A 15,375-nucleotide genomic window follows, 5' to 3' on the forward strand; every position below is an offset into this window, starting at 1 on the left:
GCTGACATCACGGAGCTGTGGGCCGGGTCTATGTCCCGCCCACTGCGCCGCTCTACTGCTTGGCCTCCCCCAACCTCGGCTGGCCTGTAGTGTCGCAGCCACCCCGTCCAGGCCCAGAAGGTGGGAGGGTCTGAGCAGATGCTCGGCCAGTCGCTGGTCAGTCCTGGGGAGGGGCAGTAACTCGGTCTTAGGACAGATGAAGAGGCCTGAGTGTGAGGATTCCCGAGGCCATGTGGGTGCCAAGCATCTGGTAAACTTTCTGAACTGCAGCAGAACTCGTGTCTGGATGTGCATGGTCTGCATCCTCACCCATGCCTTTAGCCAGGCCAGGGAACCCGGGCTGTTTTCTCCATTCTTACATTCTCCCTGCCAGATCAGGCGGTTCTTCCAGCTCCAATTTAGATGAGGGTGATTTTACTATGCCCTTCCCTGGCACCATGGTGGGCTACCTGGGGACAACATGATGGCACTATGGGTACCGTTATCTTTTAGGATCGAGAACGGCGAATCATCCAGGCAGGCACAGTGGCCCACACCTTTAATTCTAGCACTTGGGAGGCAGAGGCAGGTGGATCTCTTTGAGTTTGAAGCCAACCTGGTCCTCCTAGTGAATTCCAGAGCAATCATGGCTACACACAGTGAGACCCTGTCTCAAACAAAACGAAGAACAGCCAACCAGGGAGGTGACTGGTAGGTCATCTGGACACCAAGGACAGAGTGCCCGTGTGGTCAGATTTTCCTCATGGCCTGATGACCGGGGCCGTCCACATCCATAAGGCAAACCCAGTCCTGAAACTAGCGCTGGATTACTATGATCTGGGAAACCTCCACTTGGAGGAAAGGGGAGTGGAACGCTCCCAACAGAAAGCATAAATTTGAAGCCCTGGGAAAACAAAGTCACATAAACAAATGGGAAATAACAGAGCAGCACTGTGTACCAGCCCACTCCTACTAGTTAAGCAAACCTCAGAACAAGAAAGGAAAAGAATCCAAAAGACCTCAGAAGCCCTTAAGCAGGCTAAGCCACTTCTTTAGATAGTAATCTGTACAGGCGTTATCCCTGGGGGCTGGGGTGGGGACCCCAAGTCCTCAGGAAAGCCAGAACCTCAGCCTAGCTAGCTCTTGGGGAGGAGGGGGAAACAGGGAGGACCAGCAGTGAGGTTATAGGAAGTCTCTCAGGACCTAAGGGAGCCACCCAGGATCTGGGCCAGGCAGAGCACGAAGTTGGCCCCCAGCTCTTCCCTGGACCTTTTATTCTGGAAAAACAAGTCCCACCCAGCAGGCCATCTCCCAATCCTCCTGTTCTGGCCTTCCCTTCTGTTTTTCTAAGTGGTGTTTATGTCTGTCTCTACCCCACACTCTGGGAGATTGACTTCTGCTGTATCTGTCTCCCCTCCCCCCACTCTCCCATGGTTGTCCCAGGCTATCCTGTTTCTTTCCACGGAGGCAGAGTGTTCAGGAATTGATGGAAGGTCACAGAGGTGGCCCAGGCCTAGGAGGAGTCTGGAGCACCTGTTCTGCCCCTCAGCTCAGATCTTCCCTGTGCAGACTCCTGGCCTCAGGGCTCCACTTGAGGTTTGGGGAACTCTCAAACTGCAAATCCCAGTAGTTTACTTCCAGGTCACAGGCCAGATGCTGGTATCTATGGGAGCCTTGACCCCCCAGAGACACACACAGGAACAGATGACCCTTGGCCAACACCTTCCCCCATCCTATCCTCTACCGTAGGCCAGAGGAGCCAAGATGGACAGCAGAGGTCTGTTTGTCCTCCTCCCAGCCCCCACCACCACATCCTTAAGCAGGAAATAACCACAGACAAGAACTGGAGCCAAGCAGGCAGCCTGGGCTGCTAACCAAGCCACCTGCCCCTCCCACAGCCAAAGGCCTGAGCCACTCCAGCTCCTTCCCAGTCTGTACTGTGGAGCCCCCAGCTCCCTTGCCCCTTGCTTCCCAGTCCCACCTAGAATCTTTGTCCCTCTAGAAAATGAACAGACCAGGACAAAGCAAAACCACGGACCTCGTAGTACTTTGACCAAGCCTCAGCCAACCCAGAACCCTAGACCCCATCTCCCCTTCTTTTAGGGGTGTGGCCAGCCAAGGGATATCAGCCAGTCCACTAGGCACAAAGACTAAGAATCTGATGCTGGCTCCTATTCTTGGTGACTCGGACATTCCAGGCAGCCCGGCTCATTGGGAAGAAAAACCACAGGACCAGAGATTCAGTCAGGCTCGCCCCCCGCCTATTCCCCCCCCCCGCCACAGGCTTCTTGTGGTCCCGAGAAATATATTCAGACCAGACACAGGCACAAACTGAGAGCTGCTTATGCATCCACTGTTGCTCATCATAAAGACCTACATTGGTCTTCATTTATCCAGCGGTTACTGCACACCCACCATGTGCCAAGCACTCAGGATTCGGTGCTAAACTAGATGGATGTAACAGTCTACCCTGTGGACAGACCAGCACACTTATCTTTTATTTTATTTATTCATTTATTTATTTATTTTTGGTTTTTCGAGACAGGGTTTCTCTGTGGCTTTGGAGCCTGTCCTGGAACTAGCTCTTGTAGACCAGGCTGATCTTGAACTCACAGAGATTCACCTGCCTCTGCCTCCCAAGTGCTGGGATTAAAGGTGTGCGCCACCACCGCCCGGCCACACTTATCTTTTATAATCTATTAATTAACTCATTCATTTATTTATTTATTTATTTATTTATTTAAGACGGCCCTGGCTGCCATGGAACTCACTACATAAACCAGACTAGACCCGAACCTACAGAAATCCACCTGCCTCTGCACACCAAGTGCTAGGATGATACATACTGCATACATCCAGTTTATGATCATTTACAAATATTTATGTGTGGGGGCTGGAGAGATGGCTCAGCGGTTAAGAGCACTGGCTGTTCTTCCAGAGGTCTTAGTTCAATTCCAGCAACCCCATGGTGGCTCACAACCATCTGTAATGAGATATGGAGCCATCTTCTGGCCTGCAGGCATACTGCAGACTGAACACTATACATAATAAATCTAAAAAAAAATGTATGTTTTTGTGTACGGGTGTCTCACCTGCACATGACTGTGTACTACCTGAAGTGCACTCTGAGGCCAGAAGAGGGCATCAGATCCTCTGGAACTGGAGCTACAGGTAGTAGCCACCTTTAGGGGCTGTGAATTAAACCTGGGTTCTCTGTAAGAGCAACCAGGGCTCTTAACCACTAGGTCATCTCTCCAGCCCCTTATGATCACTTCTAAATGACAGAGATGGGATGGGCATGGTGGCACATGCCTGTTACCACAGCGTTCAAGAGGTGAGGCAGGAGGATCACCATCAGTAAGAACCTGTTTTAAAATAAATGTAACAAAAACAGGTCTGGGCCATCTGACTAGATTGGCCTGATGGCACACAAAATTACTAAAGTGGTTTTTTAGAGCTGCCTCGGACAGACAAGACATGGAGAAAATGGTCCCTATCAAATCCTCACGGTGAGTAAAATTCCAAGAATTCCCAAGCCTATAGCCGTTTGGGGTCTGCACCATGGAGGCCTCTGTGTAAGTGTGAGTGTGAGCAGCACAGTCAGATGCACACTAGATTAGGCTGCATAACATTAAAAAGTGAAAGAATGTCCTGCCGGGCAGTGGTGGCGCACACCTTTAATCCCAGCACTCGGGAGGCAGAGGCAGGTCGATCTCTGAGAATTTGAGCCCAGCCTGGTCCACAGAGCAAGTTCCAGGACAGGCTCCAAAGCTACACAGAGAAACCCTGTCTCCAAAAACTAAAGAAAAAAAAATGAGAGAATGTCCCTGCTCTAGTGACAAAGCCTCTCCCAGAGCAGGTGCAAAGAGCTAGCCCTCCAATCGAGGGGAGCAACTCTCTAGAATTAAGAATCCTACTGGGCCTGGCAGTGGTGGCACGTGCCTTTAATCCCAGCGCTTGAGAGGCAGAGACAGGAAGATCTCTGTGAGTCCGAGGTCAGCCTGTTCTGCAGAACAAGTTCCAGGACAAGCCCCAAAGCTACAAAGAAACCCTGTCTCCACGGGATGGGCAACAGAACAAGGCCCAAGGGTGGCCTTTGGGAGCTGAGATAGTCCTAGACCACAGCCAAGAAAAAATGTCTTCATTCCTACAGCATGGAGGAAGCAGATTCTGTAGGCGGTTTAGAAGTGGGCCACCAGTCTTTGGAGATACTCTGACATCAGGCTTTTGAGACTTTTGAGCAGGGCTAGACCGTGGAGCTCTGAGGTAATAGATGTGACTTTTTACACAGCGGCAAGGGACCAACACAACTCCATGGTAGCAGTGTTCATTTCATAAAGAATGATTTGTCGGTGTCCACAGCCCCTGGTTTCTCAGTAAGGGCCAACAAGGACAAACTGCTGGGCCAGAAGTTCATCTGGATCTGTGTGGATCCCTTATGTCCAAGAGGCGGGGGATATGGTCCTGGTGCACTCAGACCATAACAACCACCATTCTACCCCTCAGCCTGGTGAGGGAGATTTCTGTGAAGCAGTTGAAACCAAGCCCTTGCACATCAAAGCAGGCAGTTCACCACAAACTGCGCCCTCAGAATGTGTTCTGAGTTCTGACCCACTTTCCAGAAATAGTCGCTTGCATGTCTGTTGGTTCTCCTAGGATCCAGAGGGTTTGTTCCATTGTGCTTCCTACCCTGCAGTCAGAGTGTTCTGTGGACCCCATTCCAAAGGCCTGGTTATGTCTTTGGGAGGGAATGCCAGTTACTAGGGCTCTGTTATCCTGGAGAGATCCAGAAGCCACTGGGAGAGAATCAACACAGTAAGAACCTGGGACTAGAAAAACAAAACATAGAAATGTTATTTAGGGGCTGGAGAGATGGCTCAGCGGTTAAGAGCATTGCCTGCTCTTCCAAAGGTCCTGAGTTCAATTCCCAGCAACCACATGGTGGCTCACAACCATCTGTAATGAGGCCTGGTGCCCTCTTCTGGCCTTCAGGCATATACACAGACAGAATATTGTATACATAATAAATAAATAAATAAATAAATAAGGGGGCTGGAGAGATGGCTCAGCGGTTAAGAGCATTGCCTGCTCTTCCAAAGGTCCTGAGTTCAATTCCCAGCAACCACATGGTGGCTCACAACCATCTGTAAAGAGGTCTGGTGCCCTCTTCTGGCCTGCAGGCATACACGCAGACAGAATATTGTATACATAATAAATAAATAAATATTTAAAAAAAAAAAAAAAAAAAAAAAAATAAATAAATAAATAAATAAATAAATATTAAAAAAATAAGAAATGTTATTTAACAGACCACTCTATACTTCTTTGTTGTTATTTTGTTTTGTTTTAATTTTTTTTTTTTTTTGGTTTTTCGAGACAGGGTTTCTCTGTGGCTTTGGAGCCTGTCCTGGAACTAGCTCTGTAGACCAGGCTGGTCTCGAACTCACAGAGATCCGCCTGCCTCTGCCTCCCGAGTGCTGGGATTAAAGGCGTGCGCCACCATCGCCCGGCTGTTTTAATTTTTTTTTCTTTTTTTCGAGACAGGGTTTCTCTGTGGCTTTGGAGCCTGTCCTGGAACTCCCTTTGTAGACCAGGCTGACCTCCAACTCACAGAGATCCGCCTGCCTCTGCCTCCCGAGTACTGGGATTAAAGGCGTGCGCCACCACGGCCCGGCCCAGCCTCTTGTTTTTTGAGACAGGTTTTTCTCTGTGTGACAGCGCTAGCTGTCCTTTGTAGATCACTTTGTAGATCAGGCTGGCCTCAAACTCACAGAGATCCGTCTGCCTCTGCCTCCCAAGTGCTGGGATTAAAGGTGTGTGCAACTGTGCCTGCCTGAATGAGACACTGTTATTTATCCTCAAGACCAAAGGTTCCATCAGTTAAGACAGACCCTATTACTACCCAGTAGTTTGCGCCTTAATGTCCTCTGCCCTGTAAGTCTGTGAGGCCAGCGGCTGGTGCGCCAGCATTGAGTGCAGGCAACTATGCTGCCTCCACTGCCTCCTGCTGCGAAATATATATCCACACGGAATCACCAGTTGTTTTGTTTTTGTAAAGATTTTATTTATTTATTTTGTTTACAGTGTTCTGTCCGCATATACACCTGTAGGCCAGAAGAGGGCACCAGATTTCATTACAGATGATTGTGAGCCACCATGTGGTTGCTGGGAATTGAACTCAGGACCTCTGGAAGAACAATCAGTGCTCTTAACCTCTGAGCCATTTCTCCAGCCCACCAGTTGTTTTAAAAATGTTTATTTACATGGGCGTTTTGTCTGCGTGTGTGTATGTGCACCCCATGTGTGCCTGGTACCTGTGGAGGCCACAAGAGGGTGGCAGATCTCCTGGAATTGGAATTACAGACAGTTGTGAGGCACCATGTGGGCACTGGGAATTGAACTGAGGTCCTCTGGAAGAGCAGCCAGTTTTTTTTTTTTTTTTTTTTTTTTTTTTATTTTTCGAGACAGGGTTTCTCCGTAGCTTTTTTTGTTTGTTTGTTTTTGGTTTTTTTTTGTTTTTGTTTTGTTTTTTGTTTTTCGAGACAGGGTTTCTCTGTGGCTTTGGAGCCTGTCCTGGAACTAGCTCTTGTAGACCAGGCTGGTCTCGAACTCACAGAGATCCACCTACCTCTGCCTCCCAAGTGCTGGGATTAAAGACGTGCGCCACCACCGCCCGGCTCTCCATAGCTTTTTGTTTCCTGTCCTGGAACTAGCTCTTCTAGACCAGGCTGGACTCGAACTCACAGCGATCTGCCTGCCTCTGCCTCCCAAGTGCTGGGATTAAAGGCGTGCGCCACCACCGCCCGGCTTTTTTTTTTTTTGAGACAGGGTTTCTCTGTAGCTTTGGAGCCTGTCCTGGAACTAGCTCTTGTAGACCAGGCTGGTCTCGAACTCACAGAGATCCGCCTGCCTCTGCCTCCCAAGTGCTGGGATTAAAGGTGTGTGCCACCACCGCCTAGCGAGCAGCCAGTATTCTCTTCACTGCCAAGCCATCTCTCCAGCCCCCATTAGTTTTATTATTGTTGTGTCAGGTATGATGGCATACACATTTAATCCCTGCACACAGGAGGCAAATCCAGCCTGGTTCACATAGTCGGTGACAAAGCAGCCAAAGTTGCAAACAAAAAGCAAAAATTCAGGCAATGGTGACACAAGCCTAGCATTTGGGAGTCTGAGGCAAATATCTTTGTGAGCTGGAGGGCAGCCTGGACTACATGGCAGGTTATTTTCTTGGCATTATAGATTGAACTTCAAACATGTTCCAAACACCTCACCAATCCATCAATTTATTTTATTTGTGTGATTATTATATTTATTTATATGCGGTGATGTCTACGTCATGCTGTACACGTCACAATGTCCATGTGATCAGAGAGAACTGTGGGGTCTGGGAATGGAACTCAGATTTTTCAGGGTTGGTGATAAGCACCTTCACCTTGCGAGCTGTCTTGCTGGCCACAGTCCATCAATTTTAAAGTAGAGGACAACATTTGGAAACTGGTTTTTTCCACCATGGGTAAGTTCCAGGGATCATTAGGCTCGCATGGCAAGCATTTTAGCCACTAATTTGTCTGTCTCTGCCGCCTGCCCTCTCTGAGATGGGGTCTTGCTATGCTTTGTGACACTGACTGGCCTGGCCTTTGCTGTGTAGACCAGGATAGTCTTGAATTTCAGGTGATTCTCCTGCCTCTGCCTACCGAGTGCTGGAATTACAATTATGTGCCACAATGCCCAGCCCCAAATCTTTGTTGTTGTTGAGACAGGGTCTATGTCATCTAGGCGGGAACTCATAAGTGGTGACTCACACCTTTAATAACAACACTTGGAAAGCAGAGGCAGGCGGATCTCTGTGGGTTTAAGGCCAGCCTGGGCTAAAACCCTGTCTCAAAAAACAACCCCCCAAAAATGATAGGGTCTCTTCTAAGCACAATTTGGCCTTGAACTTCCTTTTTTGTTTGGTTGGGTTTTATTTTGTTTCGGTTTGGTTTTTTGAGACATAGCTTCTCTGTGTAGACCTGGCTGTCCTGGAACTGACTCTGTAGACCAGACCGTTCCAGAACTCAGAGATCTACCTGTCTCTGAGTGCTGGGATTAAAGGCTTGTACCATCACACTGGACACTGAAAGTTCTACTCCATCCCTTGAGTACTGAGTCTCAGATCCAGGGTTTTGTGTGTGTGGCAAGCACCTACCAACTGATCCACACCTTCAGCCTGTACTGGAGTTTGCCATGCTAGGGATCAGTACTGCTCCTCCAAACCCCAAGCTGACAGTTTATAAGACCCATCCCTCCCTAGGGTTCTTGACCTCAAACCCTGTAGCCCTACACTTAGGACTGATCAGTTCTGCTAGGGAAAGTAGATTGAAGGAAAAAAAAAAAAAACCCAGACAACTGCTGTGGAATTTGGAATATCACTTTAACTATATAAAGGTGCATTGCATTTGTTTACTATGTAAAGATGTGTTGCTATTTCACCTTGTCTGCCTAAGGCACCTTGACTGATATAATAAAAAGTTGAACAGCCAATAGCTAGCTAGGCAGTAGTGGGGTAACCGGGCTGGCAGGTGGAGAGAATAAGGAGGAGGAATCTAGACTGGGGGCAGGGAGGAAGAAAAAGGTGGATGTCATGCGTTGGGATATTGCTCTTGTACACTGTAAAGATTTGTCACTCATATTGGTTTAATAAAATGGGAATTGGCCAATAGCCAAGCAGGCATTATAGTCAGGGCTACCAGACTAGAATTCTAGGAAGAGAAAAAGCAGAGACGCAGTTACCAGCCAGACGCAGGGAAAGCAAGCTGAGAATGCCTTGCTGAGAAAAAGTACCAAGCAACATGGCTAAATAGAAATAAGAATTATGGGTTAATTTAAGTTGTAAGAGCTAGTTAGTAATAAGCCTGAGCAATAGGCCAAACAGTTTACAATTAATATAAGCCTCTATGTGTTTATTTGGGACTGAACAACTGTGGGATTGGGCAGGCAGAAACTTCCATCTATAATACCAGATGCCAGCCAGCCATGGAGGAAGCAGGGAAACAGAACACATAGAACAAAAGGTAAAAAACCCCGAGGCAAAACAGATGAAGAAAAACAGGTTAAATTATGAGCTAGTGGGACAAGCATAAGGCTGATCATTCATAACTAATAATAAGTTTCCATGTCATTTGAGGGCTGGCGGTCTGAGAAAGCCTGCTACAGCCAGCAACCTAAGTCCTAGACAAAGGTCTATTTTCTCACCTTCCATCCCTAATCCATGTCCTCGCCAGGACAGCCCAAGCCATGGACTAACTCAATGGGACCATCCTCCTCCTAGTTCTACTCTATATAGAGCATATTGTCCTTGCCAGTCACATACTTAGCTGACAGTGAGAAGTAAAACCCACGGGAAGGTCAGACTTGCTTCAAACAACTGTACGGTTTCCCACACTGAAGTGTCTGAGTTGGCAGTGCCCTGACCAAAGTCCCTTAGCAGAGCTAGGAATTCATGTATGTGGAGACCCTGCACATTTACTGGTTAGGAGACACATTAGGTATTCAAATATACTCTCTGTGCAGGCATGTGTTGGGGGTAAATTCACAAAAGGCCACCCCGAGGTAGCTATTAGCTTTTAGTCTTGGCACAAAGGATAGGGTACCCACCATGGGTTAAAGACTACTCTTAGCAACATTGACCTGGCTGGAATATAAACCAGGTTGATCAGCTGGAGCAGAACCAAATCACAGGCCTTCCATCAGAGCATCTTCCCAGACAGGGAGATATCAGAAAGGGCTATGCATTCCAAAAGGCAGAAGGCAGGGAGGAGGCCTTACAGGAAAGGATGGCCACTTGTGGCCTTGGAGGAGCTGCAAAGATAAAAATACAACCCTCAAATTGTCTGCTGAGATCTTGAATGTGTAAAGTCTTCCAAACCGTGGGCATGGTGGAGATTGGACACAGCTGATTCCCACATTGACACCAGGATAGGCAACAAGAAACCATCCTCAGATTCACTCATAAACACTGGTCCTATATGTGGGATTGTGCGGTAGTGTATTCCTGTCATGTTGGACTCCAGCAATAACTGTTGTCTCTAATCCCCATTCTAACAACCAAAAACATCTCCAGATATAATTCAGACAATATTAAGAACCACTGCCCAGCTTGGCAGTGGTGGTGCACACTTTTAAGCACTTGGGAGGCAGAGGCAGGTGGATCTCTGTGAGTTCGAGGTCAATCTGGTCTATTGTTCCAGGACAGCTAGGGCTGTTACACGGAGAAACCTTGTGGTGGTGGTAGAGGATCCACTGCCCTTGGGCCAAGCATGGGGCTGCATGGCTTTAACCTCAGTACTCAGGAGCCAGAATCAGACGGATCTCTGAATTTGAGGCCAGCATGATCTACATAGTGAGTCCTAGAACAGCTATTAGAGACCCTGTCTCAAAATACACACACACATACACACCAACCAAAAAGCCATTATTCTGTAGGAACCATGAGGTGAAGTAGCCCAGGGCCTCTTTTTTTTTCTATAGCTGACATATTGGGTGGAAGCTCGCATGGTAGCTGAACCACCTGGGTCTCCATCCCTACAGGCCTCTCTGCTAAGGATCTGGAAGCTTAGCTCCAGTGAATCAAAACCCAATTTCTCCTCTAAAAGGAAGTGTGGGGTGAGCCACAGGGCAGCCCTTGGGCAAGGCTGGAAGGAAATACCAGGAGCAGCTGTGGATAGCCAAAATTGCCAGCAGAAGGCAGGGGCTGCAGGGTTTAACTTGGCCAGAACTGGCTCAAAGAGGGCATGTTCCCCTTCACCAAGGCTCAATCTTGGAGGCCCTGGCCCTAGCACCCCTGTTCCACTGCCCACAGGAGGCCGGATTCAGGAAGAATATCACAGCTGGAGTCCTGAAAGGAGCTTTTGGCCAGCTGCTCTGGTCCTCTGCCAAGGTCTATGGGATGCCAAGAGTCTGACTACTGCCCCCTTATGGTCACTAGTAGAACAGCTACATTAGAGGTTTTTAGCACTCTGTCCAATCACTTTCAATCTTCCAGCAGAGACCGCAAGGCCCACCTGGGACCATGTCTTCACTGATTCACGTGTGTTAGGCAGGGGCCCATCGTGTAACAATGGACTTTTGGTTTTCAGTACCATCTACCCTAGATTGGTTAGCTCTGACGACAGGTGTCAGAGATCAGAGTAGCCGAGGAGGACGGCTGCACAGTACAGGTTCCCCTGCTTATATCCAAGGCCAGGGTCCCTCCAGGCCTTCGCTATTAGGAGTATACATTCCTCTCCATGCAGGGATATTGGAATCTTCAGAGTCTACTTCAACCTCAGACTCTAAACAGCATTCTTCCTCAGAAAGCCCTCAGCACTGAACTTACCAAAACACACTGTTCAGGTAACCAACCTGATTAGTGCCCCCAACCACACTGAGGACTCGAGAACACAGCAGAAGTTGAGGAGCCAAAAAGAGGCTGGAGCATCCGGGAAAGCTGGTACCCATGCCAATACCCTGTCCTCCTGGCCAGACAATACCATCCTGGCCAACAGGGCAACTTTAAAGGGTTCATCACCTATACGGGACCATGGGCTTATCTGGGAAACCTGGCCTTTTCTGCTTCTCTATCTTGCCCTCTCAAACCATCTCTTTTATATATATATATATATATATATATATATATATATATATATATATATATATTATTTATACAATATTCTGTCTCTCCGTGTGTCTGCAGGCCACAAGAGGGCACCAGACCTCATTACAGATGGTTGTGAGCCACCATGTGATTGCCGGGAATTGAACTCAGGACCTTTGGAAGAGCAGGCAATGCTCTTAACCACTGAGCCATCTCTCCAGCCCAACCATCTCTTACTTTATAATCCAAACACCACTCCCCCTAGGCCAGGTCCCCTTGGCTCCAATGCCACCCAGACCATTCTACCGCCAGTATTCACACTGAGGTCCACCTCCCTGGAACTGTTCACAGTGGTCACGAGGCTGTCATTTCAGAACGTACAAATTAGTCAGACTGGAGGATAAGGACCAGTTGGAATACAGGCAACCATTAGGTACCCTAGTCTCTGGGTTTCTATGCTGGAAGTCTGTTTCTACCACAAGAGAGCTCACACCAGACCAAAGATGCCTAGAGCAGCCCGGAATAACTGAGTCCTTCCAACGTTTATTATAACGGGTCAGCAGCAGCCAGAGGGCCAGAGGGCTGGGACTCCAGACTCATTTGTTCTTCATGTAGATCTTTGGGGTCTGCCAGCTCTCGGGGGCTTCCTTCAGGCCTGCCTTCAGCCAGATGCGCTTCAACTCTTTCTCAAACTTGATCTGCGAGGGCAGAGGGGGAAATCGACACATTCTCAGCAAAGCCAGGCACTCTCAACCACGGCCAATCTAGGTCCACAGGAGGGGCCATATTCACCTGCTTCCTCTTCAGACGTCCCTCCCGGACTTTACGCCGCTGAAACCGCGTCTTCTTGATCAGCTTACGGTACTTGTGGTGGTTCATCTTCCGTCTTCGGATCTTCAGCACATTTTTGCACTGCATTGGAGTGGCGTCCCTGACGCCCTGCTTGGCTTCCTCCTCCTCCTGGCTGGGTGGACACTTGTGGAATCGGGAGGGAACCACAGTCATTGGGACCCCAACATCCAGTTTGGGCAACAGGTATCTGGCAGTCAGCCAGCTCTCTAGCGGACTTATGGACATCTTCCTGGGGACCAGGAACTCCTCAAGCTCCAACTGAGCCCCCTTACCAGGAAGGGATGCGGCTCGAGTTAAGCTTGCAGACTGCAAACTGTACAGGGGTCGAAAAGCATGGCTGCCGGTCACCCCGGAGCTAGGCCAGGAACGACGGAAACCTGGGGGAAACAACAGTCGCTACTGGTGAGACTACACCATATTAGAGCACCACTACTACCCAGGCTCGGGTAACATGTACCCCCAAACCGGGGAGACCTGGACCTTACTCCAGTCTAAAGCTGTGATGTACCCCTCATATTACACCGAAGTTTGCAGGGAAGTCTGTGAACAGGATTAATTTCCACAGCAAGTTAAGACTGCTGAGGGCAAGCTGGGCTGCTCTGATTCTCATCCCCAACCCAGGCGTGGACTCCGCGTCCATGGGGGCCTCTTACCTGCCCAGGGAACAGCCCTGACCAGCTGTGAAGTCAGGCGCGCAAGGAACATGGTGGGGGGTTGGCCAGGCCACAGATGCTCAGAGCTAGAACACAGGTACCGGCTGAGGTCAAGCGGAGGCGGGGGGCTGTGCCTGCGCCGTCAGCCGCCGCCGACCGGCCAGGTCGCATGCTTCACAGACCCCACCACCCTGGATGCCCCTGACCAGCCATGAGGCATCTTCCAACGTCGCTCTCGGCTAAATTCCCGTCTACTTATCTGCACCAACGTGATCCCCGCAAGCCGTTCACCCCACTGCTTAAGCTCGGGCACCCGAACCCCACAGTGCGGGATGGAACCGACGAACGCACCGAACAGAACCAGGGCAGCAGCTACCCGCGGGCTCCCATGTCTGTAGCTCTTTCAAACTTCCGGCCCGCAGACCCAACCCCGGTAGTTACTGCCGACTGTCGGGCCACGGGCCGTAAGGACTTCCGGTACGTAAGCTGGGGACGGGTTCCGCCCCAGCGCGATCCTACCCGGCGCCCTCTGGCGCCCGACTCGGCGTTGACGTGTTTCCCGGGCGCCTGCTAGCAATCCCTCCGCCCCAGTTCTCCAGCAGCACGTCAGTTCCGGGCAAGAAAGCCACCGAAGCCCTACATCCGTCCGCAATCCCCGACGGTGCTCTCTGCGCACGCGTGACCTCTAGCAGTGTTTCTGTTGCTTCAATCTCTCCCGGGCCCGCAGGACCGCGGAATTGATGTAAGGCAGCAACGAAAGCATTTGGAGCTGCTGTTAGGGCTGGAATGGTTTAGGAACAGCCCTGTGGCGTATGATGGGGGTCAGATGATACTCGAGGATTTGGTGCTGTTCCTGAACATACTGCCCCATCCCTTTGACAGCCGTTTCTCCCTACCAATCTCAAGAGAGGTCCTAAATCTTATATGGACCTTTCCTAAACCAAACAAGCCCCAATAGTGTACTTTGGTTTTGGGGGGAGGGTAGGGCTCTCACACGTTCATTTTCCAGACAGGGTTTCTCTGTGTAACAGACTCCTGGCTGTCCTTGAACTCGCTCTGTAGATCAGACTGGGGGTTCCGCTATTTAACAGATCCCTGGTTGTCCTGGAACTCGCTTTGTAGACCGAACTGGGGGTTTCTCTATGTAATAGACCCCTGGTGATCCTGGAACTCGCTTTGTAGACCGGGCTGAAGATTTTTCTGTGTAACAGACCCCTGGTTGTCCTGGAACTCGCTCTGTAGACGGGGCCTGCCTCTGCCTCCTGTTAGCTCACACGTTTACTTTTTACCCAAAAACCTAAAGCAGCCTCTGTGGAATATGGGTGCTGCTTCCCACAGCAAGAGTCTAGCATACACCTTCCTCACCCAGAAAGGCTGATTGGCCCTGATGGACCGGACACCTGCTTTAGGAAAGGTCTGTGTAAGACTCAAGAACTCCCCAAGTGTGTCTTCCCCAGGTACTAACCTAGCAACAGTTAGTGGTAGGAGCATAATAAACCAATGAGAACAGAAAAGGCAAGTTCTAGTCCCAGCTCAGTAACTGAGGTCACGAGGCGATGCCTGAGATAGGAAGGTTTAGTCATTTCTGATGGTGTTGAGAGTAGGCACACTGCGCACACACATGCCACAGCACACATGTAGAGGTCAGAGGATAACTGTCGAGTTCGCTCTCTTCTTCCACCTCTATGTGGATTCCAGGGATCTGATTCAGGTTGTCAGCTTGCACTTAACCCACTGAGCCATACGCTGCACTAACCCAGACAGGTCACAGCCTCTTCCCTGCCTGGGTTTACCCTCTAGACTCCAGCCTTCATCTTGGTGGGTCCACACCTCAACATGGTCAACTGTTTATCTCCCACACTCTAATGAGATGAAAATGGAAGACCTAACCAAGGATCCATTGGAGAGGTGATCATGTTGAGAACAATCCAGATGAGGACAGTGCCTCCTAGGGGTCAGGGACCAATAGGAGAAAGGGCAAGATCAATCCGACCATCCTTCCCCAATCCGATGTTGGATGTCCTTCTGTATATGTGTTGCTCTTATTGATTAATGAATAAAGCTGCTCTGGCCTGTGGCAGGGCAGAATACAGCCAGGCTGGAAAAGATCTAGAGGGAGAGTAGGCGGAGTCAAGGAGATGCCAAGAAGCAAGAGGTAGCAAAACCACAAGCCTCGTGGTAAAATATAAACGAATGGAAACGGGTTAAGATGTAAAGTTAGTTAATAAGAAGCCAGAGCTGACATGCTAAATAGCATTGTAATTAATATAGTTT

At 49.5% G+C, this 15,375-nt stretch overlaps 1 protein-coding gene across 1 annotated transcript; it reads right to left on the minus strand.

The window, feature by feature from the left end:
- Positions 1–12,119: 12,119 nt before the first annotated feature.
- Positions 12,120–13,572, minus strand: Aurkaip1 (aurora kinase A interacting protein 1). Its single transcript, XM_057784690.1, has 4 exons — positions 13,453–13,572; positions 13,102–13,187; positions 12,389–12,825; positions 12,120–12,294 (listed from the first exon to the last, which is right to left on the minus strand). Exons 2-4 carry the CDS (start codon positions 13,151–13,153, stop codon positions 12,193–12,195), a joined length of 591 nt encoding a protein of 196 aa, XP_057640673.1. The 5' UTR covers positions 13,154–13,187; positions 13,453–13,572; the 3' UTR covers positions 12,120–12,192.
- Positions 13,573–15,375: the final 1,803 nt, after the last annotated feature.

This window comes from Chionomys nivalis, chromosome 11 (genome assembly GCF_950005125.1).
Source record: "Chionomys nivalis chromosome 11, mChiNiv1.1, whole genome shotgun sequence".
NCBI classification, from domain to species: Eukaryota; Metazoa; Chordata; class Mammalia; order Rodentia; family Cricetidae; genus Chionomys; species Chionomys nivalis.